General features: G+C 58.1%; 2 protein-coding genes across 4 annotated transcripts in view; both read left to right on the top strand.

The window, feature by feature from the left end:
* MAN1C1 (mannosidase alpha class 1C member 1) overlaps nucleotides 1–7,112 on the top strand; it is a 149,812-nt gene extending 142,700 nt beyond the window's left edge. The window contains exons 13-15 of one of the 3 annotated variants that reach the window (XR_004924409.2): nucleotides 282–455; nucleotides 6,789–6,873; nucleotides 6,986–7,112. Coding sequence is in view for 2 of the 3 variants with exons in the window: in XM_036114882.2 (XP_035970775.2) it covers nucleotides 282–790 (509 nt within the window). In the remaining variant the exon portion in view is untranslated. Of the gene's footprint in view, nucleotides 1–281; nucleotides 985–6,788; nucleotides 6,874–6,985 lie in introns of those variants that run through there. The other 2 variants (XM_036114882.2, XM_036114898.2) reach the window with 2 other exon arrangements.
* A 439-nt stretch (nucleotides 7,113–7,551) lies between these two features.
* Nucleotides 7,552–23,052, top strand: SELENON (selenoprotein N). The gene is made up of 12 exons (XM_036114904.2): nucleotides 7,552–7,755; nucleotides 8,486–8,603; nucleotides 11,547–11,680; nucleotides 14,126–14,338; nucleotides 14,529–14,653; nucleotides 15,211–15,348; nucleotides 16,978–17,059; nucleotides 17,431–17,619; nucleotides 18,004–18,109; nucleotides 19,186–19,298; nucleotides 19,385–19,486; nucleotides 20,750–23,052. The coding sequence occupies exons 1-12, from the start codon at nucleotides 7,552–7,554 to the stop codon at nucleotides 20,918–20,920; spliced, it is 1,695 nt and encodes a 564-aa protein (XP_035970797.2). The 3' UTR covers nucleotides 20,921–23,052.
* Nucleotides 23,053–24,110: the final 1,058 nt, after the last annotated feature.

Raw genomic sequence — 24,110 nt, 5'->3', positions numbered from 1 at the left:
AGGTTAAAGCAGGGCCATGAGATGACCAACTTCGCATCTGTGCAAGTTTCCTCTGACTTCTGAGAGGAGAGGCCTCCGATTCATCTCCCCTTACCTGTGTCTCAGTGGAAACCCTTCTCTGCTTCCGAAGCAGGAGCTGCTGAGACTGGTCCCCCTGGGAGTACCGGGGAAGCAAGGGCCTCCTGCCCTGTGTTTCCATGGTGCTCTGGACTCTTCCCATCTGGAGGGCAACCGGAGACTTCAAGGCACCACAGCCTCTCCTTTGACCTTTGTTCCTGCAGCTCCCACTCCCCTCTGTGGCCCCACTCCTGTCAAGCAGGTCCAGCTGCGCTTTCGAAAATTGAAGCTGCTTCCTCAGATGGCCCTTCTCCTCTGCCAGCCTGTGTGGAACCAAGGCTGTTTTCTGGCTCTGGGGCCTTCTCTTTTCTCTTTGGAATCTTCTGGATCTGGGGCAGGTATGATGCCAGTGAGTTCTGGGTCTCAAACACCATTTTCCATCTGCCTTCACCCCTTCCCCATGGGCAATTCGAACCAGGAGATGATCTTCCATGGAGCATCCTGCACAGGCTTCGATCTACCTGTGTCCCCTGGTTTGCACCCTTACCCTTTGCTGTGTCACCTTTCCGGCTTCACATGTTCTCCCAGCATGAGGCTCCCCACCTACAATTGCCATGTGGCCTTGGCACCTTCCCTGTCCCAAGCTCACCTGATCACCAAGGGGGCCACCCTGACTGCCGCCACCCACTGGGGCTTTAGGACCCTCCCTGTGGGGCCTGTCCGTGCTCCCTAGGGAAGACATCTGACCCGCTCTCTGATGTACTTACTGCCTCTCCGTCTGGGAAATCTCTCTGGGATCTCTCCTGCTGAAGACCAGACAGACGTGTCCAACCTTCTAATCCCACCTCACCAGAGGCCAGGAGCTATCTGCCTCCTCCTCTCTCTTTCATCTTTGTCTCTACATCCTCGATCTTTCTCTTAAGGAAACCCTTCATCCCTCCAGCTCAATCACTGTGTCTTCCTTTATTTGACTTTTATTTTTCCATGGCTCCAGTGTTTTAAATTAGTCCCATTTTTCCTTGAGCCTTTATTTTTTAAATTTTTTAAAAGATTTTATTTATTTATTTGACAGAGAGAGAGCACAAGCAGGGGGAGCAGCAAAGAGGGAGGAGCAGGCTCCCCACTGAGCAAGGAGCCCGATGCAGGACTTGATCCCAGGACCCTGGGATCATGACCTGAGCTGAAGGCAGACGCTTAACTGACTGAGACACCTAGGTGCCCCTTCCTTGAGCCTTTAAATGAATCTTTTTTTAAAAGACTTTATTTATTCATTTGAGAGAGAGAGAAAGAGAGAGCACGCACAAGTGCAAGTGGGGGTGGGGCAGAGGGGGAGGGACAAGCAGACTCCTTACCCTCCTTGCTGAGCGGAGCCCCACGAGGGGCTCAATCCCATGACCCTGAGATCATGACCTGAGCCAAAATCCAGTGGTCGCTCAACAGACTGAGCCACCCAGGTGCTCCCAAATGAGCCTTTTTTTAAAAGAACTTTTTTTGGGGGCACCTGGGTAGCTCAGTCGGTGGAACCTCCGACTCTTGGTTTCAGCTCAGGTCATGATCTCAGAGTTGTGGGATCGTGCCCCGAATCATGTTCTGCACTTAGTGTGGAGTCTGTTTGGGACTCTCTCTCCCTCTCTCTCTGCTCTTCCCCCCCCCCCGCCCCTTCTCTCTCTCAAATAAATAAATAAATCTTAAAAAAATAAATAAAAATAAAAGAACTTTATTTTGTTTAAGTAGGCTCCATGCCCAGCATGGAGCCCAGCACAGGTCTTGAACTCACGACTCTGAGATCAAGACCTGAGCCGAGATCAAGAGTCTGACGCCTAACCAACTGAGCCACCCAGGCGCCCCTTAAAAGAGCCTTTCCACTGAGGTATAGTGTAGACACAGTCACATGTGTAGAAGTCACTACTCTTAAGGGCACAGCTCCAGCAGTGTTCACCTGTGTACACATTCCGGTAGCCTCCCCTCGCATCAAGATAGAGAATATTCCCAGCATCCAGAGAGCTCCCTCCTGCTCTCTGCTAATACCCGCCATCCCTGGAGTGAACCCTGTGCTGACCTCTTCCACCACGGACTGATTTCAGGCACATGGCCTTTGAATTCCCTCTCAGTCTTCAGATTATAGACATTCCACTGAGTTTTCGGTCTCATATTTATGAGACAACTTAAAACAACTTATGTCCTATATACTCAGGGCTCTAACGCTTTTTTGTCTGGTCATCATAAAGCCCATCTACCCCTCTGTGGGTGCGGTGCACGAGTAAGCACCTCGGGGCACCCGGAGACACGGCCTTCCCGTGGTAGGGGGCCAGCTCTTCCCGGCTTGCCCAGAACTCTGCTGCTTTTCAAACTGAGCAGCCCCCAGCCTCAGCACCCCTCAGTGCTGGACAAACCGGGAGCTCGATCACCCCAACCCCTATTCTCTCCTTGGCCCTGGGCACAGTTCAGAGCAGACGAGTTTGGGGCTGTTGACCCAGCACCATCTTCCCGGGCTCGACACTAACCGTTGGGAGGCCCCCAAATGTCCAACTCATTTCTTGGGGCTTGCATGACTCTCACCGGTCTTTGCATTTGAGAGCCTCAGCCTCCAGCCCTGAATGAGCAACAGGATTGGAGGAAGGGTGTTTTTATAAGAGGGAAAAATTCTTCTGGATTTGGCATTCACTGCTCAGCACTCCAAAAAACCCCAGCCAGGAAAACTCAGCGAGTACCCGCTCCAGCCCCGTGACGCTCCACCCTGATGGCGCATCAGAGTGGCTCCCAGGGCCCCTGTGGACATGGCGCTGAGAAGAAAGCAGTCCACGTGCGGGCCTTTCCTGACCCCAGGAAATAAATCTCCCTGCCTGGACAGGATGAGAGAGCCTAGCCAAAGGCAGTCGTGACCCCCACAATTCATCTCTTTTCTGGCTAATCCTAGCATCAGCCCTGTGCCTGCGAATCCAACCAAAGCCCCTCAGCACTCAGGGGCACGGCCACATCTGTGGCCACGTACCAGCCGCCGAGGCCACGCAAACCAAAGGCCTCTTCTCTCTTCTTCAATGATCTCATTGAATCCTGTGGCTTTAGTGTCATTTATAGGCTGGTGACTCGAAAGTTTACGGTCCCCATAGCTCACAGCTGCAGACTCCTGCACATGCCCCCTCCCCAGCACTGCGCTCCACACGAGGCTCAGGGTCATGTCCACACGGCAGCCTGGGACTCTCAGGCTTTCCCACCTCGGGAAGGACACCACTGTCTACTGGACACGGGCTGCACGGCCCCCACCCCCAGCCCAGGGCCCCGATGCTTCGGGCTGATACTGAACCAGCCCCCCCACTCCCTCTGTCTACTCCTGCTCCCCTCAGTCTGTTCTCTACCCAGAAACCAGAAAGGTCTTAAAAACAACAAACAAAAAAACAAAAAACCTCAGCTTTATTGGGACATAATTTTTATGCCATAAAGTTCACCCATTTAAAGTATACAATTCATGTTTTTGTAGTATATTCACAGATTTGTACAACCATCACCATAATCTCCTTTTAGAACATTTATACTCCAAAAAGAAGCTTTGTGCCCATTAACAGCCACTCCCCACCCCCACTCCCGTGCCAGGCAACCACGAATCTACATTCTGTCTCCGGATTGGTCTTACTGGACCTGCCATACTAATGGTATCCTACAATACCCTACAGTCCTACAATTGTGTCTGGCTTCTTGGTTTCAGTGTGATGTTTTTGAGGTTTGTCCATGTTGTAGTACGTAGTGGTGCTTTGTTCCGTCTTATTGCTCCCAAATCTCCGTTGTGCGGATCTGCCACATTTTGTTTATCTACTCATCAGAGGAGATGGAGGTTGTCTCCTTTTTGGCCATTAGAAAAGTCTGTCTAAAGACACATCAGGTAACTACACTGGAATTAAAATAAAAAGCTTAATTAAAAAAATAATAAAAACAAGTGACACGTCACTCCCCTCCTTAAAACCCTACAATGATTTCCATTGTATCCAACCACAGCTTGTTGCCTCGGCCTACAACGTCCGTGCGGCCCCGGCTCTCTCACCAGCCCTTCCTGTTACTCCACACAGCCCGCCCTGCCTTCCACGCGTTTCCTGAACACACCAAGGCTGTTTCCTCCTCAGGGCCTCTGCACTGGCCCCTCGGCCTGGGATGCCCTCCCTTCGGCTCTCCCTTCTTTCCTTTCCTCCTGGGGAAGCTGCCTGCCCCCGGCCTGTCTCACCCCTTCACGGTTACCATTATCCGAAGTGATCTTCTTTGCGTGTGTATCACCTCTCTCCCCCTGCTAGAATATTTGGCTCCAAAAGAGGAAGTACCTCGTCTGTCTTCACTACTGTGTGCCAGGAGCCTAGACTAGTTCCGGGCACACAGTAGGGCCTGAGCTTGTCGAGAGGCCCCCGTGGTCTGGGCAGGTAAAGCCTCCCCTTTCCCAAGTGGCATTTTGCTCCCAAATGCTGGTCCTGTGATTGGCCAGCAACATGTCAGGGGTTGGGTTCAGAGCAAATAACCCCTCTGCCCGTCCAGGTTCCTCGAGTTAGAGGAGAAGCACAAAACCCAGCACCAGATGGCTTTCCTCCCCCTCGGACCCCAGCTCATTATCCTCCTGGAGCTGCAGTCGAAAACCCTACTTTGATCTTCTCCCTGGAGAGCAGGGGCCCCTCCCCAGCAAGTCTGCCCCAGCGAAACAGCAAGCGGAAGAGAGGGCAGACAGGTGTGTGTGTGTGTGCGTGTGTGTGTGAGAGAGAGAGAGAGAGCAAGTGCGCACAGACCAGAATATGAGGCAGTGACCCTGGCCCTGCCTCTTCTTCCAGCGGGCGGATGGAGCGCCCTGGGGTGTCTGCTCCAATGCCCCCTGTGGACACAGCAGGGAGGGACACAGCAGGGAGGGGAAGGACCGGAAGCCTCCGTGGCTGAATGTCCCACTCTTCGGATGACTCTGTTGTCTTGAGGATAAAGTCCAAGCTTTTCACAAGTTGCTCGGAGCCCCAGCCTGTCTCTCCTGCCCCCCTCCCTTCACACTCCCCCCCTGTTCAAATTCTCATCATGCCAGAGACATGCCATTGACGTTCATGCCGCCAGGCCTTTGCCTCTGCTCTTCCTGCCCCTGGAATGATCTTCCCCTGGTGCTCTGACTGGTGACCTCCTGAACTCAGGGCCTGGCTGGCCTTCCACTCTGTGAAGCCTCTTCTGGCCCCTCTTGACAGTCACGGGGACCCTCCTCTACATACAGCCCTCTCTCAGATCACTTACCTCCGGGGAAGGTGGGAGTGGGGGTCATAGTACCCATTGACTTGTCTAGAAGAGCAGATTCCATTTGTCTTCTCTTGTGGATCCCCAATGCCCAGAACCAAGCATAGAAGACCCTCCATAAACATGTGTTGAACGGGTGTAAGAATGATTTCCCTGCTCACCTGGGAGCCCCTCAAGGACATAGCCAGCATGCCACTTACTTTGATGTAATTTCCACTTGCCGCTACTCCCAAATACCACCCTTGCCCACTCAGGGCTCAGAGACAAGGTGCCAAAAGGCCCCTGCAGCGCCACTGCTGACCAGAGCGACCCTCCTGGCCCAATCTCTCAAGGCCCAGCCTTGCCCAGGTCCTTGGTTTGGAGACAAGCCTCCTGGGAAGGGTGTCACCAGTGGGACACCTAGTCCAGCTCCATTGCCCAAGCCCAGAGCTGTCTTCCCAGAGCTGGGTCCCAACATGGATCCTCTTCCCAGAGGCTCACGGATCTAAGTCAAGTCTTGTAAACCCACCCCTCCTCCAGCGCCCTCCCAATCCCAGCAGCCCATCTCCCCAGCCCTGGGCCACGGAGATCAGTGGGGTGTCTGTGTCTTTAACAAGAACCAAGTGTAATACATAAAAGTATTCTGGCAAAGAAAACTTCCCTCATTTATTTTCCAGGGGCCTTGGCTCATCAATCTTCCCCTCCTAACCTGCTTTGTGCTCTGTTAGCTTTGCTTCCTGATAGAGCAGAATTTGGTTTTCTAATAGCATCTGTCATATGCAGGGTGTCCCCAAACATTAGCGGTAATGAGTTGGAAGTAGCACAGTTGGAAGCCTTCAGAAGCCAACAGCAGATGTCAGCCCCTCCGTGGGTCCCCCTGAGGCTTTGGGGCCAGAGCACTGGGTAAAAGCTAGGTCCAGAGCCCACAACTCTCAGTCCCTGGGAATCATTCATCCAAAAGACATTAGAGTGCCTACCACGTGTCAGGTCCTGTGTGGGCTCTGGGAAGATGGGGCCCTGCGCACAGGGTGCTGTCATGGCTGGTTATCCATGAAGGACAGAAGTGGTGGTAGAAGAAAGTCCTCACCCCCAATCATTCGGCTGGGCCATCCCCCGGGAGGCGGCAGGGCATGAGATGTGGACTCAGACCTGGGTGGGCAAACAATCCTCACCTCAGTGGGTTGCTTGAGAACAAGTAAGAGCATAACGCACCCAACACCAAGTCCAGCACATAGTGGTCCCTCCAGCATCTGGGACCTGACAGGTGCACATGGACTGGGGTTGGCAGTGATCAAGGATGGTGCTGCTGCTCGCCCGGGGCTGGGGTTCTTTTCTAGAGGCTTGGGCGGTTTCTGCCCTCTCCTGGGAAAGACAGAGCCATCCCCGGGCTCCTGGAGACCTTAAAATAATGGAAGAGGGCCCCAGTGGAACCAAGGCTTCTGGAGACAGGAACCAAAAGTATTGACAGATCCAAAAGTATTTCTTCAAACTCCACCCACCCCCATTCCCAGGTCCTCCTCCAGGCATGCCAAGAACTGCTCTCTAGAAAAATCGCTCCTGTGGTGGTGCCATGTCCAGCAGAGGAGAGGGAAGCTGGTAAGTCACAGTCCGGCCTTGCCCATGCCAAGGGGCTGCCAGTCCCACCAACCCAGGTATTTCTTCCGCACTACAATCCACAGGGAGGGCCTCTTTTGACTCCCCCTTACAGGTGAGGACATTCTGGCCCCAGCAGGTGCGGTCTTCAGGGCCGCGGCACCTGCGGGTGGCCGTGTACAGGTCGCTCCCCCGCCCCCCCGCGAACGTGCAGAAGTGGAAGTCTCTGGACCCCGACGGGGATGGAGTAGGGGCAGGGCTTTCTTGGTAGGTCTCCACTCTTCAAGAGGACTGAAGACGGTTTAGAAAGCAGGTGGGATAAGGGTGGAGAGTGGGGTGTTCCCCCTCGGGCCTCCCTCGCGTCTGCCAACAGAGGGGGACACGAAGCCTGGTGGCCCTGAGTCCCCTCCCCGACGAGCTTCCGAGGTGCGGACGCCCCCCGCCCCGCCGCCTCCCAGGCCTCCGCCCGGCGGGACGCGACGCCCAGGCCCCGCTTTCGTTTTGGGAGCCGAGGCGCAGGCCGGGCTGGGAGGCGGGCGGCAGGGAGTCCCCGGCGCCCCCGCACTGGCTCGCTGGGCGCCCCCTGACGCCACCGAGCCCGCGCCCGCCCCACGGCCCGGAGGCCGCCCCGCCCCCCGCCCCCGCCGCCGCGAGTCCGCCGCCGCCGCCGCCGCCGCCGCCATGGGCCGGGCCCGGCCGGGTGAGCGCGGGCCGCCCGGCCCCGACCCCGACCCCGGCCCCGAGCCCGGCCCCGCCGCGCCGCCGCCCGCACCCCGCCGCGCCCGCGGCCTGGCGCTGCTCGGGGCCCTGCTCGCCGCCGCCGCCGCCGCCGCCGCCGCGCGAGCCTACGCCCGCCACAACGAGGCCCAGGCGGCCGCGCGGCAGGTCCGGCCCCGGGGGAAGGGCGGGCGCGGGGCTCGCGGGGGGGGGGGCTGGGCCCTGGGGGTCGGGGTCCGGGCGGCATGGGGGGGGCGGGACTGGGAGGAGGTGGGGGAGGGGGCTCGGCGGGGGCGGGGGGGCCCGGAGCGGGCGGGCGCCGGGCTCGGAGGGAGGGGGGAGGGGACGGGGAGGCACGGGTTGCGGGGTAGGGGCGCGATGGAAGGTCGGGGCCGGTGGGCCGGGGAGGGTGGCATGAAAGGGAGGGAAAAGGGTGGGGGTGGCGGGTCGAGCAGACTTGGGAGGACTGTGCCGGGAGGCCAGAGCATTGGCCCAGTGTGAGGCAGGGCCTGGGACAGACCGGTGGCCTGGACAGTGGGAGTGAAGCTGGGACCCGGGAGAGTCTGGTGGTGGCCCCGGGGAGTGCTGGGACAGTGCTGGGGGGACAGGAGAGGACACTGGTGAAAGAATGTGACATGGGGACGAGAGCAGGTAGGAGACTAGGACAGCCTTGGGCTTAGCGGATAGTGGATGAAGGAGCAGAGTGAAGCAGGGCCCAGCAGGGACCGGGTGGGGGACTGGGGCTCTGGGATGGTACAGAGGTGACATTTGGGTGGGTGGACCGGGAATTGTTGTGAGAACTCAGGAAGGTGGTGCTGGGAGCTGCCCCCTCTGCCTGTTTAGGACCCCCAGCTGGGTATCCAAATGGTGCTCAACGGAGCCCCTTCCTCCCAAGCAGGAGTCCGCGCTGAAGGCCCTGGGGACGGAAGGCCTCTTTCTCTTTTCCTCCTTGGACGCAGACCGGGATATGTACATCAGCCCCGAGGAGTTCAAGCCCATTGCTGAGAAGCTGACAGGTACCAGGAGAGGCTGGGGCCTGGGGAGGGGGCACGTGCGTCATGGCCCTCAGCTTCCTGACCACCGCGCCTGCTCCTGGCAGGAGGGCCGCCTGGAGAGGGCGATGAGGCGCAGGGAGGTGCAGGGCCAGGATTAGAACCGGGGCCATCTGGCTCCAGGTCCCACACCGGTTCCCAGGTTTGAGGATTGCGAGAATGTCTGCAGAGTGGCCAGTATACAGTAGCTTCAGGAGACAGGAGCTCTTACCAGTATTACTAACGATTAAACTCTGCTCAGGGCTGTCAGATTCCTAGCCTGTCCTAGCGATCCGTTTTTACCTACTTGTAATCAGTAACTTTTTTTTTTTAATAAAGATGAGGTGCTGAAATATTCTAATGAATTATTAAATGCTTCTCTCACGGTGTCACCAGCACCCCAACCTCTGTGCCCATTTCTCTCCCAACATCTTGTGACATCTCTTGAACTTGGGATCTAGTTATGCAAATAGCTGGGTGTAAGTAGGTCAATAGCTGGGAAAGGCAAGGAAGAGAGACATCAGCTGCCCTCGGGTGAGTGAGTGCCAGGGGCCAGTGACGGGCCTTCCGTGTCTCAGGCGGGGTCGGGTAGGTCGGCCACTTGCTGGTCTGGTGACCACAGTGCCTGCCAGAGAAGGAGGGTCAGATGAAAAATGCGAATTTGTTGGAGCAGATGTGGGTCCGTGTCTCTCAGTGGCATTCAGTTCTGCGGTGAAGGCAGATGGGCAGGTAAACAGTTCAGCCTCATGTGGATTGGCCTTGACCTCTTATTCTGCAAACACTCCTCAGAGCATCACCCAGCCACCTCCTTGTCCTTTTTTATGGACAGAGAGAGTGAGTTCCCTCATAATGACATGTTGGACAAGCTTGCTGGGCTCGAGGGCATTTGTAATTTTTTTCGCATAAATCTTTCTCTCCCTCCCTTAACACCTAGGCTGCTAGGAGTGCAAAACTGGACCAAATTTTGGGAAAAGAAAACATAAAACAAAGCCCAAAACATCAAATCTATGCAGGAACCAGAAGCCATCTGTCTAGTTGGTTCAGTTATGAGTGTGTTTAATTTTCTTTATACCTTAAAAGTTTTACGAATTGTCTCTAATGAGTTGCTTATAAGTCAGGCAATAAAACTTTTTATGAAAGAAACTAAAAGGCCATAACGTGCTGGACAGTGGTATTAATAATAATCTGTGATAAGAGTAAAATACTTGAAAAAGCAAGGCAGACGGATAGGCTTGCATATTCCAACTGTTCCCTTTCTCTGAGGTTTCCAGATTGCTCTTTGGAAAGTTTTGCTACATCGGCTTACAAATGCAGAAATAACCGTGATTCTTCAGAACAGGGCTTTACATCAGAAGCTGATGCTGATGAAAAGGGCAGCTTCCTGATTCTAGCTCCTGAGGATTCTGACTCAGTAGGTTTGAGGAGGATTCTGGACATACGCCCTTTAGAAAGGCATCTCGAATGATTCTGATGATGCCTGTTTAGGAGTTGCTCCCAGTGCTTCCAGTTGGCCTGTCAGTCAGTTCGCCAGCGGATGCCAAGCATCATCTCTGTCCCATGAAGCTGCCCGGGGACAGCACCATGGCGAGCAATGCCACTGCCGTACCCCTGAGAGGTGTCTAGGGCCCTCCCTTCCGTCAGTCACCCTTTTTGAAATAGGCTTCATTTCTCCCTCAATCTTCATCATGACTCCCTCCACACTTGAAAGGTCTCAAACTGGGCATACCTCAGGCAGGAAAAGACCTGAGAAATCAAGTTCAACCACTGCCACTCCAGCCCCTCCTTAGACAGATGAGGAAACAGGACCACCCAGAAAATCGGGGAGAAGCGAGTCTCCTCTCTTCCAAACTGGCGTTCTGGAGGACATTGCAGTCTATCTCAGAGCTTAATGATACCTAAGATGGTGTCAAAGACAGTCCTGTTTCTCGCTTTCATTCGTTCTTCTCAGTGGCTCTCTGACAAGCGTTCATTTCAAGAGGCCCCCAGGACAGGGACACGCAGGGCAGCATGGCCTCGATTGCCCATGTAGGAAAACCAGAGGGACTGAGTGATTTGCCCCAAATGGTCCAGGAAATGGAACTGACCTCAGCCTGCAGCCGGGCGGATGAGGCCCAGCCCGCGTTCTCTTCTGCATGCCCCAGGCAGTAGCTTCTCTTTGGTGCTGGGACCCCAGCCACTGGGAGAGGCAGCTGCCTGCCAGATGCTGCCTTTGGTGGGCCCAGCACCAAGTTCATCTCGGACTCAGTTCACGGAACAGAGGGAAGCTGGACAACCAGCCAGCCTGGCCAGGTGGAAGGAGCACAGGGTGGAGTCAGAATTCGGTTTGAGCCCTCGCTCCGTGGCTCCCCGACCCTGAATCCTCTGGTAGTAGTAATACAGCTAAAGTTTATTACGGGTTCACTCTGTACCAAACCTGGTGCTAACACCACGTGGGTTCTCTCATCCAATCCTCATATAACAAGCCACTGGCCAGATCACACAGCTGGTGAGGCGGGGGATTTGAACGCAGGTCATCTGGTTCCTGAGCCTTTAAGGAAACGGAGTCTCTGAGATCACAGTGCCCTCAGAAAAGGGTCATGGTTGATTGTGGGTTTAGAGTAAAACAAGCCTGGGTTTGAATCCTGACTCCCCCACGACCTAGCTGTGTGACCTTCGGGAAGTGACTTCACCTCTCTGAGCCTCCACTTTCTCATGTGTAAAGTGGAATTGGTAATAATGTTATTATCGGCCTCTCCGGACTACTGTGAAACTAAAATGAGATACTTATTGGTTGTTACTTTGGGAATTGTTAACTATTCCTCCAGCTCTAAGCCTGGCCCCTTTAAATCACCTTCCAGTGTGGGGGGAGAAGGGGGTGGACGTCCCCCAAGAAGAGAGGCCCTGCAGCCGGAGGGCAGGGCCGCTCTCCAGCAACTGTGTGTCTCCTAGGGTCCGCTCCTGCGGCCAGCTACGAGGAGGCGGAGCTGGCCCTTGACCCCAGTGAGGAGACGCTCACCATAGAAGCCCGATTCCAGCCTCTGCGCCCGGAGTCCATGACCAAGAGCAAAGACGGGTTCCTGGGGGTGAGTTTGAGTGGGGGGCAGTGGAGGCTGCCCCCAGGTGGGACCACAGATACAGGATCGTCTGCACACACTGACCCCCGAGAATAGGTCTGTGCTCTGTTTCGCTTTCCGTCTTTCCTTCCTTCCTTTATTAGCTGCCCCCATGACCCCAGTGTGCCAGGCCCTGGGGGGTCCAGAAGTGGGTGCGATGCCAACCCAGTTGTTTAGGACACAGTGTGGTGCAGGAGGGGTAAGCATGAGCCCCTAATCCAGACGGGATCCGGACTGGCTTCCTAGAGCCAGTGTGTCTGACAGAGACTGCAGGAGGAGGGGGCTGAGCCGGGGGGGGGGGGGGGGGGGGGGGAGGGGGAGGGGTGGGAGGGGAGGGATGGAAGGATGGAAGGACCCGGGCAGAGGAGGCAGCACGGGCACTGGAACCAGCTCATTACTTTCTGCAAGTCGGTCTTGCCGCCCCGTCCTGAGGCCCCTGGGCCAAGGTCGCAAGCCCATCCTGGCCCCGAGGCATCCCCACACCCTGCCTGCCTTCCCCGCCCTTCCCCCTCAGCTTGCTCTGTTCCAGCCACTCCAGATGTCCAGGCTTTCTTCCTGCTGTGAGCCTTCTTGGATGTTGTTCCCTCTGCCAGGAGCAACTTTTCCTCTTTGCCCAGCCCACAGCAACTCAGCCTCTCGGTCTCCCCTGAAAGGCCACTGCAGCATGAACAAAGGTCTGAAGGCAGGAAGTGCCGGGCCAGCCACCTGCGGACAGAGAGCTGGTGCGGCTGGCCCCAGAGCACGTGGGACACAGGCAGGGGCATCCCGGCCAGTGGGGCTGGAAGAGAAGTCGCCAGACTGCAGAGGGCCTCGTCGCCTGACTTTGGCCTTCATTCTGCAGCAGCAAATTACCATAGCAGATTTTGAAATGGGAGGGTTCCCTCGTCAGATGCTCGGCAGGCTGGGGAGAAACAGGAGACGAGAAGCCCCGTTCTTGGTGGGCCATTTGCCCCATGGGGACCAGGGGAGGGAATGGGTCTGGTGGGGAGCGAATGACGTCAGTCTGGACACATTGAAGTCGAGGCACCTGGGGATGTCCAGGGGGACAGTCCAGTAAGTGAGGTTGGAAACACAGGTTTGTCCTCCCACAGAAGACCTGGGGAGGGAAGGTTGGCAGGGATAGTTGGTGGCTGAAGTTGTCCGAATAGATGAGTCCCCCGCAGAGCAGTGAGAACAGGGTGGGAGCTGGCGGGGTGCCAGGGTGCAGCTGCACTTGGAGGGAAGATGGGTCAGGAGCAGCGCCCCACAGAGCGCAGTCCCCCTTCGCGGGCAGCTCCCCTGCCGGGGCGGCCAGCCCATGGGCAGGGCCCTGCGGGCAGGCAGCTCCAGCGGGCGCAGCACATCCGGCCCTGCTTAGAGAACTGCCTGCTCAGTCTCCTTGGGGGGCAGCTCCGAGAACCTCTCTCCTCCCAGTGAGCCTGGCCCCCCCACCACCGTGGAGGCAGGGAAGGGAGAGGGAGCCTGATGCCGTGGAAGACCTGGCAGCTCCCTGGTGGCGGAGCGCCCCCCGAAGGGGCCAGGCACGTGCTGTCCTAGTGGCGGATGCCTCATGGGACTCCTGCCTGTGGCGCAGAGGGGCATGGAGGGGTTGCCCAAGGGGCAGCTTTTACCCCAGGACGTGCCCCGGGTCCTGCCTCGGTGCTCCAGACGTGCAGACAGACAGGCCCGCACAGTCTGACCCTCATTCTGTCCCGCGCATCAGCTCTCCTGACAGAGATGGGGCCGTACTGATGGGGAAATAGCTGAGGGACGCCGGGCATGCCAGGTGCCCGGCCAGCGTGGTACGGGCGACTCTAGAAGGGGGCGCTCTCTGGGGGTGACCTTCCTTCCCCTTCTCTGCGGTCGCATCCTGCTCTTTACCCCCGATATTTCCCCCAACAGGTGGTTACCACCTTTCTCCTCAGACTTCTCTCCAAAGCCTCGGCCCCCTCTGTGGGACGTTAGCCCCAGGGGGACACTTGGAGAGAAGAAGGTCAGGGAGAAGGCAAGGCTGGTGGAGGGGGTGGCAGGCAGTGGCTGTCAGGATTGCCATCTGGTGCAGAGGAGGGAGGCAGGACCATGTGTCTGGGAGGCCTGGGCTTGGCGAAGAGGCCGGCAGAACCCCTGCACAGAGCTCCCCCGACCCGGCCCCCCGCCAGCCCTAACTGGCCCTGCCAGCTCCGGCCTGGGCTGCCCCTGAGCGGGCCAACAGGGTGCTGCCGGGGGCCGGGGAGGTGAGGTGAGCCTCAGCTCTGGCAAGATAGTGCCTGCCAGGCCTCTGGCCGTCCCCAGGACAAAGCAGCCCCTGGGTCCTGCTGCTCCCTTCACTTGTGGGCCCAGTCAGGGCTCAAGGGAGACCTCCAGGCCCGCGTGGAACGGGGACGCCCACGTCGTGGTTCTCGGCGCCCTAGAGCTCCGGCTTTCCCCCCGCCCCAGGTCTCCCGCCTGGCCCTATCTGGCCTCCGCAACTGGACGACGGCAGCCTCGCCGAGTGCGGTGTTCGCCGCCCGCCACTTCCGGCCCTTCCTTCCTCCTCGGGGCCGGGTGGAGCTGGGCGAGCCCTGGTGGATCATCCCCAGTGAGCTGAGCGTCTTCACCGGCTATCTGTCCAACAACCGCTTCTATCCACCACCGCCCAAGGGCAAAGAGGTGAAGGCCCCATAGTGAGCCCTAGCCCCAGCCCAGGCATGGCCCCCTCTGCGTCTGCTCTGCACCCGGACCCCCAACCCCCTCCCGCACCCCCTGCCTGCAGGCCCAGAACAGACGCTCACCTAGGGGATCAGGACCCAACAAGCCAGCACGGGTCTTCACTGCCCCCCCCTCCCCCCGCCCCCGCCAGGTCATCATCCACCGGCTCCTGAGCATGTTCCACCCTCGGCCCTTCGTGAAGACCCGCTTTGCCCCTCAGGGGGCTGTCGCCTGCCTGACGGCCATCAGCGACTTCTACTACACTGTGATGTTCCGGTGTGTAGTCCTCAGACACCCTCCCTGGCCTCTCAGCCGGGCCGGGGACCCCCGGGAAGCATGGAAGGGCCCGGCACCGTGAGGGCAGGGCCTTCCCAGAAGCCCCCAGTGCCACCACGTACCACCCTCTGGTCTTGGGCAAGCAGTGTTGGCTCTCTGGGCCTCAGTTTCCTCATCTGTGGGGGGGGGTGGTGGTGGTGACTTCCTCCTGGGAGCGCGGGGAAAGCATGGGGCGTGCTTAGCATGAGGCTGGTGGCTGTGACGGTTACCCACCCAGAAGGGGGCGCCTAGGAGCCGTGACACCAGCTCACACACACCCCGCAGAGGCTGTGAGGGCTCAGAGGAAGGCTGGTCAGGCCAGGCCGGGCCCTGAGGATGGGCAGCGCTCGGAGAGCCTCATGGCCTCTCCCTGCCCCACACATTCTCCTTCGTCCCCTGCCCAGCCCTGTCCTCCCCATGAGAGTCTGGCCGAGGGCTCCCCAGCTTTGGCACAAAAGCAGCAGGGTGGGCTCAGCAGGGGGCTGCTCCCAGCCAGGCTGCTTCCCCCCCGCCCCCAGGATCCACGCCGAGTTCCAGCTCAGCGAGCCGCCTGACTTCCCCTTCTGGTTCTCACCTGGCCAGTTCACCGGCCACATCATCCTCTCCAAAGACGCCACTCACATCCGAGACTTCCGGCTCTTCGTGCCCAACCACAGGTGGGAGCCTTGGCCCCGGCCCAGCCCTGCACCCCACTAGAGTTGGCTCCACTCCACCCCCCAGCTCTAGGAGCTCAGGTGCAGGGGCCCAGAGGCCCCTTCCGTCTCTGTCCCTCCTTCGCTCCCCAGAGCCACTTCTCTTGGAAGGGGCCTGGAGCTGACCCAGGAGCAGGCAGCTAGAGGTGAGCGGAGGTGGGTCATTCCATCATCTGGCAACCATGTCCCAGTTGGCCGGGACCGCCAGCGCTGTGCCTGGGACCCACTGCCGCAGACCTTCCCCGAAGCTGGAGCCTAACCCCCTCATTCTGCTGCCAGACCTCCCACACACCCATGACCACAGCCTGCGCATGGCACCCTAGCGCTGGCAGCTGGGCAGGGACCTGGCTGGCCCGAGTCCAGGAAGCCTGCCCAGAGGAAGAGACGTGGAAGAGCTGGGTGGGGCGGGGTGGGGTGAGGAGGGTTTAACCAGGCAAAGGGAGCAGCCCATGTAGTGCTGGGGGCAGGCCCTCCACTGCCAGCAGTTGCTACCACAGGCCCTGGGGGGTGGAGGGAAGAGGCCTTTCGGGAGGGCTCCATGCTGGCCGCCTGCCTGCCTGCCCAGCCTGCTCAGGGTCAGCCTCTTGTCAGGGGAGCATGGGACCAGAAGGCCTGGCTTCAAGTCTTTCCAGATTCCTCCCTGATAGCAAGTGGCTGCTTAGTGGGTCTGAGTGACCCAGGACAGGGACAAGACCTTGGCTGGGAGTTGGGAGCCCCATAGTTAAGTCTCCACCGTGGCACCAGTGGGCTGCATGGCCCTGGGGCAAGGCCCTGGCTGTCTCTGGGCCTGTTTCCTCATCAGCTACACGGGGGGATGGCTCCTGGGCATGCATGAAGGGATGGCTGGGAGGGTCTGGGAAGAGAAAGTGGCCCCCAGGAGCAGGAGTGGCTTCTTCTCCCTCCCCTCAGCAAGCAAGCCCCCCCCCCCCCAAATGCACAGGCTCAGCCCAGAGCACATCTGCCTCCACCCCAGGGTTGGAGGTGGGGGTCCTGGGTTGGGTGAAACAAGGCAGGGGCAAATGACCAGCTGCTCCTGAGCCTGTGTCTTGGGACCAGGCCCGGGGGCTTCCCAGCTCCTCATGCGCCCCCCCTCCACCCTGCCCAAGGAAGTTACTTGTCGGTCCTGGGGCTCCCTCATGTGGCCGATCTGCAGGTGGCCTGTGGTGGGGCCACACTTCCAGCGGGGGGGGGGGAAGTGGGGGGGGCCAGCTCAGGGAGGCGGGCGCCGGGCTTTCAGGCTGCCCCTCTCCGTGTCCTGAGGGAGGCACTGATGATCTCTCCGCCTCAAAGAGCCGTGGGCAGCATGTGAGACACGGATGGGAAAGCCCTTTGTGAACTGGAAACTGGAAGGGGCTGGGCCAGTCGAGCGTGGTGTGGTTGCAGCGCCTCCTGAAGAGGCGGCCCAGGGACAAAAGAGGGCCCAGGCTCTGCGGGCAGAATCCCAGTGGCCCTAAGACCTCGGGGTCACCTTGTCAAGCCCTGGTGTTCTCATCTGTAAAATGGGGAGGCTTGTGTGCTCTCAGAGAGAGAAAGGTTGACATGAGCCTTGGTGACGGGGCTGTTCTGCCCTGGCTCCCCTCTCCCTGTCGCCAGGTCTCTGAACGTGGACATGGAGTGGCTGTACGGGGCCGGTGAGAGCAGCAACATGGAGGTGGACATTGGCTACATCCCCCAGGTGAGCACACAAGGGGTCCCGACCCAGGTCTGCAGGGCTGGGTGCCGCAGGCAGTCCGGGTGAAAGCCAGAGCTCCTGGTGGGCTGAGGCCAGCTGTCCCCAAAGCAGGATTCTGGGAAACCACCTGATCCTGCACAGAAAACCTAACAGTTGCCATTGGCCCTCAGACGGCTTCACGTGGTGGAAGGAGCCCTGGATGGACCCTGGCTCTGTCCCAGACTCACCGCAGCCCTGACCCGGCCCTGCCCTTCCCGGGGCCTCAGTTCCTCCACCTCTGCATTGAGTGGGGGGATCTTTGAGGGTCTTTCAAGGATTCTTGCCCCTCTCTGAGACACCCTCACTGATGTCATCCCTCCTAACCTCTGGCCCAGATGGAGCTGGAGGCCCTGGGCCCATCGGTCCCCTCCATGATCCTGGATGAGGATGGCAACATGATCGACAGCCGCCCACCCTCAGGGGAGCCCCTCCAGTTTGTGTTTGAGGAGATCAAGTGGCAGCAGGAGCTGAGCTGGGAGGAGGCCGCCCGGCGCCTGGAGGTGGCCATGTACCCCTTCAAGAAGGTGGGGCTAGACGGGAGTGAGGGCAGGGGCGAGCTGTGTGTGGCCAGGGCTGGGGGAACAGCGCGGTGGGCGGGGGGGGGGGGGGTGGCACTTGATTCCAGGCTGGGTACAGGGCCTGCTGCTGAGGCCACCTCCCTGCCCGGCCCAGCCCATACCAGTGGGGCCTCTCTTTTGCCATTCAGAACTTGGCAGGAGGCATCCCCTGGCCCAGCAATACCCTTTCTCTCTCTCTCTCTCTCTCTCTCACACACACACGCGCATATGCATGCACTCACAGTTACACACTCACCCTACAAACACACACATACACACACATTGTCCATACCTCCTGAATAGGACCCTAGCCGCACACGGTACCTTCTCTGTGTCTCCCCTTGGCCCCAGGTCACCTATCTGCCATTCATCGAGGCCTTCGACCACGCCAGGGCCAAGAACAAGCTGGTGCACTCAATTCTGCTGTGGGGGGCCCTGGATGACCAGTCCTGCTGAGGTGAGGGAGACCCTGCCAGGCTGAGAGAATGGGGGGACACGTCACACCTCGTGGGGTACAGGAGGCTCTGAGACCAACAGGACTGTCCTGTGCTTGGGGACTACACAGGGCAGGGATGTGGAGTAAGAGCCCGGGGGAGTTCTGCGCTGAGCTCAGAAGAAGCTGGTGTTCGCAGTAGGAAGAGCCCAGCTCACCCATCTTCAGCGTGGAGACCTTGGCCACGTGACTTCCCCTCCTTGAGCCTTAGTTTTCTCGACAGTGGAAGGGGGAACACACCCCGCAGAGTTGTGAAAATGGGTGTAAGCATGTCTGTGCGCCGTGAAGGGTTGCACACAAGTAAGAAAGTAGTGCGTTCACATATTCGGAAGATCGACCCAAGACCTACCGGACACAGAGCTTTAGGGCGTCTGACAGCGGGGACAAAGATGGGTAAGACCGTGCCCCTGCCCTCATCCAGTCAGTCCACAAACACCCCAGGCCCCGCCCGCACCAGGCCTGTAGGCTGGGTGCTGGGAGTCTTGTCAGAAGTGGTCCCCGTCCTCAGGGAGCGCCGCGTGTGTAGAAGGCGGGCGTCGAATGAAGACAAGCGTGGTGAGCGGCACACAGGGCAGGGTGCAGGGTGGCACAAGACTGTAACGGGGGGCTCAGGGGAGGCTTCTCAGAGATAGGGATCGTAAGCTGAGACTTTGGAGGAGGAGTAGAAGTTTATCAGGTGGCAGGAGGAAAAGTGTTTTAGGTAGAATAATCTGTGCAAAGGCCCTGGGCTCTAAAGTTTAGTGGATTTAAGAAGCTGGCACTGTCTGCAGGTCCCTGGGCCGAGGCTGTTGTCCATCTGTCTGTCTCCCTCCTCCCCCCGCCCCCCCCCCCCGCCCCGTCTCAGCCTAGGACGCCACAATGTCACTGACTGGAATTACAGTGCTCCTCGACTCAGCACCTACTCTGTGGCAGGCTCTTTGAGTCTGTTCTTACTGGGGCGCACAGACGGCTCCACAGCCCAGGAGGTTTATTGCTGATAGAGAACCCGGCAAGACATGTGGGGGCGCCTCACCCTTCCGGCCTTGCTGTTTCCTGAACAGGTTCGGGGCGGACTCTCCGGGAGACTGTCCTGGAAAGTTCGCCCATCATCGCCCTCCTCAACGAGAGCTTCATCAGCACTTGGTCCCTGGTGAGGGAGCTGGAAGACCTGCAGGTGAGTGGCGGGTGGGTGGCAACAGGCCCACGGGAGCCCCGGGGACGGGGCCGGTGGCTGAGGCATCGGGACACGTGTCCCCACAGAACAACCAGGAGAACCCGTCCCACAAGAAGCTAGCTGACCTGCACCTGGAGAAGTACAGTTTCCCCGTGGAGATGATGATTTGTCTGCCCAACGGCACTGTGGTAGGCAGCCCCCCGCGCCTTCCCCCAGTCGGGCCAGACAGCTCGGGGCAGAGGAAACAGCAAGCAAGGGGCACGCACTCAGAGACCTCATCAGGCTTCGGGGCTGGCTCTGCCACTTCCTGCCGCTCTCCCAGCCAGTCTGAACCTCACTGGTCCCCCTCTATAAAATAGGAATTGTCACACCCGCCCTGCCTGCCTCGTGCAGGGGTGGGGACACTTCCACAAGAAGGGGGACCTCGACAGCACTTCGGGGAATGGACAGGAACGTGGCCCGGAAGGGAAAGCTCACCCTGGACCGTAGTGGCCAGCTCTGGGAGGGAAGGTGGAAGGAGGGCCCGGGCCTCATGACAAGCAGAGAGGACCAGGGGGCCCCAGGTCGAGCCAAGCTGCAAGATCCTATCTCTCCCCAGGGGCCCCTATAAGTACTCACACACAGCCTCTCACGGGGGTCTCACACGGCTTTGGGAGAGGGACAATGACAAGTGCCCATTTTACAGACAAGGAAACTGAGGCTCAAAAAGGTCCAGAGACTTGGTGAAAGTTACACAGTTAAGAAGTGCCGCTGGTTTGGAAACGGGGCCTGCATGTGAGCCTCAGAATCTCCTGCCCCTTCCCCTTTGAGTCCCGAGGGATGGTTTAGTGTGGGACTGAAGGCCGTGGGAGGGTCGTCAGCTTCCCCAGGCTCTCAAGCGGAGGAGGAAGTCGGGGAGCAAGAGCTGAGGCTGGCCAGGAAGAGGGCCACTGGCACTCAGCACGGTGGGCCCGGCCCTGGCAAGCCCTGGCATCCAGAGCCCGGTGGACAAAACTTGGCCTGGGGACTGCGCCCTCCCGCTTGTCCATTTGTTTCTTGGCTCGTGTACTGGGCACCTGCCCTTAAGGAGCTGAGTAGCCAGGGCAAGAGGAAGGGGGGAAGCAGGCACACAGAGTGGGTGGGCATTTTGGCAGAAGGGAGTGTGGAGTTCAAGGGTCACAGGAACAGAGGAGAAAAGGGCCGTGGGGGGTGGGGGCGAGGGGAAGGCAGAGAGGCGTTAGGTTCTGGCCAGTAGATGAGTGTGGGAGAGCTCCGCAGGCAGAGGGCCCTGTGTGCCCAGAGGCGGGAGGGGAAACGGCCGGGCCCTGGGTTGGGTTCTGCTCTGCCTGTCTGCCAGCTGCCTCGGAGTGAGGACAGTCGAGGCCTGAGAGTGGCCCCTTCTCCCAGGAGGGCATGAGCAGACCGGGAGCAGTGGGGGCCCGCTCACTCTCCTCACCCAGCCCCTCTCCCAGGTCCACCACATCAACGCCAACTACTTCTTGGATATCACCTCCATGAAGCCCGAGGATATTGAGAACAACGTCTTCAGCTTCTCGTCCACCTTTGAAGACCCGTCCACGGCCACGTATATGCAGTTCCTGAAGGAGGGCCTTCGGCGTGGCCTGCCCCTCCTCCAGCCCTAGTGTGCCCTCAGGCCATGAGAGGCCCGGCTGGAGCTGCGGCTGGAGCAGGGGAGCTGAAGGAAGGGCCTCCAGTGCTGAGGACAGGCCCCTCAGGCCCAGAGCCAGTGGTCCTCGCACTCCTACCCCTGCCACTCCCAGGCTGCCCGTGGGACCTGAGGTCAATGGGGGGTAGACGGGGGTGTCTGGGCTGACTGGATGGATGAACCTCTGGCTCCAGCTGCCACCATTAGCCCTTTACTACCCACATGATTCCAGAAGCTGTTCAGGATACCAAAAACGGGGCCTCGGGTCATCTCCCTGGACTTCACCCACTCGGGCACATAGTCCAGGTCCTTGTGAGGTGAAGATCAGGGAGGAGTGGTGCTAGGAAGAGTGGGCCACCCCTCTCTCCTTACGTTCACCCCCTCCCAAAAGAAACATCAAGAAACCCTGGACTGGGGGTTAAGGAGGGGTTGCCAGGGAAGCACTCTTGTTTGGAGCCTCCTTCCTGGCTGCCCCCCCTGCCTGGTGTCCCCCAGTGGATTGAGTTTCAGCTGGAGACAGCCTTTTGGAGGCTCAGGGCAAAGCCCTCCTTCAGAAGGAGAATTCATTGTGCCTGGGACCTTGGCTTCCCAGACCACTCAATCCAACCTAATGAGAGGACACCCAGCACCTATTTTGGGACTTGCTGGAGGTCAGCTGCCTGGAGAGGTTCACTGTGAAGGAGACTTCTGCTCTTAGCAAGGGAGTCCACTGAGGGGTTCCTGAGGCCCAGGGCCAAGGCACCCCCAACCGCCTACCCCTGCAAGGGTCACAGTAGGATGACAGACCCAGCTCCACAGTAGTGTAGCTCAGCCAAAGACCACAGCCTCCCGCAGGGCTGGTGCTGCCCCAGCTGTCAGGGCAGCCCAGACCAGCTGGCCCACCACCGAGTGGCCATTGGCCCTCCTTGGCCTCTCTTAAGGCCTTGGTCTACGTCCCAAGCCACTGACCACAGCCAGTCTTTTTTATATATGCAGAAAAGTGTTTTTATGTGAAGTTTCTCACAGTTTGTAGGTATTTTTGATAACCCCAACGCTGAGGAGAAAGAAGGGGTGGTGTCTTCCCCCAGCAGCAGCCCCATGATGGCTGGATCTGAAATCCTAGATGGGTCCAGCTTGATGTCTTTGCAGCTGCACCTATGGGAAGAAATAGTCCTCTCTTCCTTTTCTTCCAGCTTTTTAAAAAAGGTCAGTGTACCCCCAACCCTATCCTTGTCCTCTACTCAGGCCCATGAGAGATCCTTGGACTTTTTCATTAAAGCCTTGGAGCCACACCTCCCCAACACCTGCCCCCACAGGGGCTCACTCTTAAACCTGGAAGAGGAAGGCAGACATTTCCTCAGACACATTCCCAGGCCTCCCATCCGCTGAGTTATGTCTGCCACTGAAGTATCCATACTGAGCCTTCTCTGTCTGGGGCACTCTGTTAACATTACTTGTATTTTCTCATTTAATCCTCACAACAAACCTGTGAGGCAGACAGTAATTGTTCCCATTTTGCAGATGAAGAAACTGAGTCTCAAGGAAGTGAAGTGACGTGCCCAAGGTCACTGAGTGGTAGAGCTGAGATTCAGCCTGTCTCAATTTTGGAGTGTTTTGTTTTGCACTGCCCCCCACCTCTCTCCCCTGCCCATTTTCACTGAGGTGAAAAAGAAAGCCTTTCAGACCAAAATGTCTCACTCCCCGCTGATCTCCAGACCAAAGGAGGCGTGAGCCAGCCAGCTCAACCAAGTTGCGTCCTGGGAGGCAGTGCTTCCATGCCCCTTACAGGGAGGGAGGGCACCTGAGTCTGTCTCTGGGCTTCCAGGCCTGGGCGGCAGTAACCAATCCCGTGAGCCACCCAGTGTCAGCAGAGACTCAGCCTCGCCACCCAGCAGGCTTTTCCTCTCGTGCTGGTGCAGGAGGGCCCGCGCCACATTGAACAGTCCTTGTCCCATGTAAGGCACTGATTGCCTTGGCTTTCTGATCTTCATCTCAAGTCTTTTCCTGAACCTCCCCCCACACACTGTGCCTTGAAGCTCATGGTGGGGGAGGGCCCCCAGCTCCCGCATGTCACCCATCTGCCCCTTCCCTCCCCTACCCACACATCCTATAATAAAATTGGAGAGACTAGGGTGGTTCTAAGTGCCTTTCCTTTGAATGGGATATTGGTCAGTTCTATCCTTGGTCTGACTCCTCTGTGGGATTGGCTTGGCAGATGGGCAAGGGAGCATGGCTGGAATGCCTTTGGGGATTATCTTTTCTGTCACTAGAGGGCTCAAGTGATGTTCTTTTTTTTTTTTTTTAAAGATTTTATTTATTTTTTTGACAGAGACACAGAGAGAGAGGGAACACAAGCCGGGGGAGTGGGAGAGGGAGAAGCAGGCTCTCCGCTGAGCGGGGAGCCCGATGTGGGGCTCGATCCCAGGACCCTGGGATCATGACCTGAGCCGAAGGCAGATGCTTAACGACTGAGCCACCCAGGCGCCCCTCAAGTGATGTTCTTAAGTTTGTGATAGACCTAGTAGTAGAACTTACTACTGTTTTTAGAATCTGGTGAGAAAGATTCTGAAGTTAATTACCCATTGTCTTAGAAGCAGAGCCTAAGGTAGGCATTAGGTAATTTTTTTTTTTTTGAGGGAGTACACTTCAAGAAAAACCTGTATAAGAAGGAGTGAAGAAGGGACACCTAGCTGGCTCAGTTGAAGGAGCATGTGACCCTTGATCTCAGGGTTGGGAGTTCGAGCCCCATGTTGGGTGTAAAGGTTACTTTAAAAAAATAAAATCTTTTTTTAAAAAGCCTTTAAAATTTTTTTAAATTAAAAAAAATAAAAAGGAGTGACGAAGAATGGGGGAAAGGAAAGATGCTAAGCAGTGATAGAGTCTCAAATCCTAGCCTGGGCATGATCACAGGGTTCTGGAACATAAGCCACACCATAGAGTAGAACCTGCCTTTGGGTACCCTGTATCAGTCCGTGACTTGGAAGGTGGAGTAAATTCCCAGGTTAGGGCCTCTGTGCTCCCTCTTGTAAGTGCAGTTTTCCAGGGAAGGGGGCAGCTGTGTGAAGCCAACACAGCAGCTGGAAGATGGGTTCACTGGCAGGGGAGAGGTGATCCGGGTTGGGCACCAAGACAGCATCTGCCACCCCCAGGAAAGACAGCGAGGGTGGATCTGCAAGATCTGCCATTGA

The sequence above is a fragment of the Halichoerus grypus genome, chromosome 5 (assembly GCF_964656455.1).
Source record: "Halichoerus grypus chromosome 5, mHalGry1.hap1.1, whole genome shotgun sequence".
Lineage (NCBI taxonomy): Eukaryota > Metazoa > Chordata > Mammalia > Carnivora > Phocidae > Halichoerus > Halichoerus grypus.
This window is presented reverse-complemented; position numbering and strand designations above follow the sequence as displayed.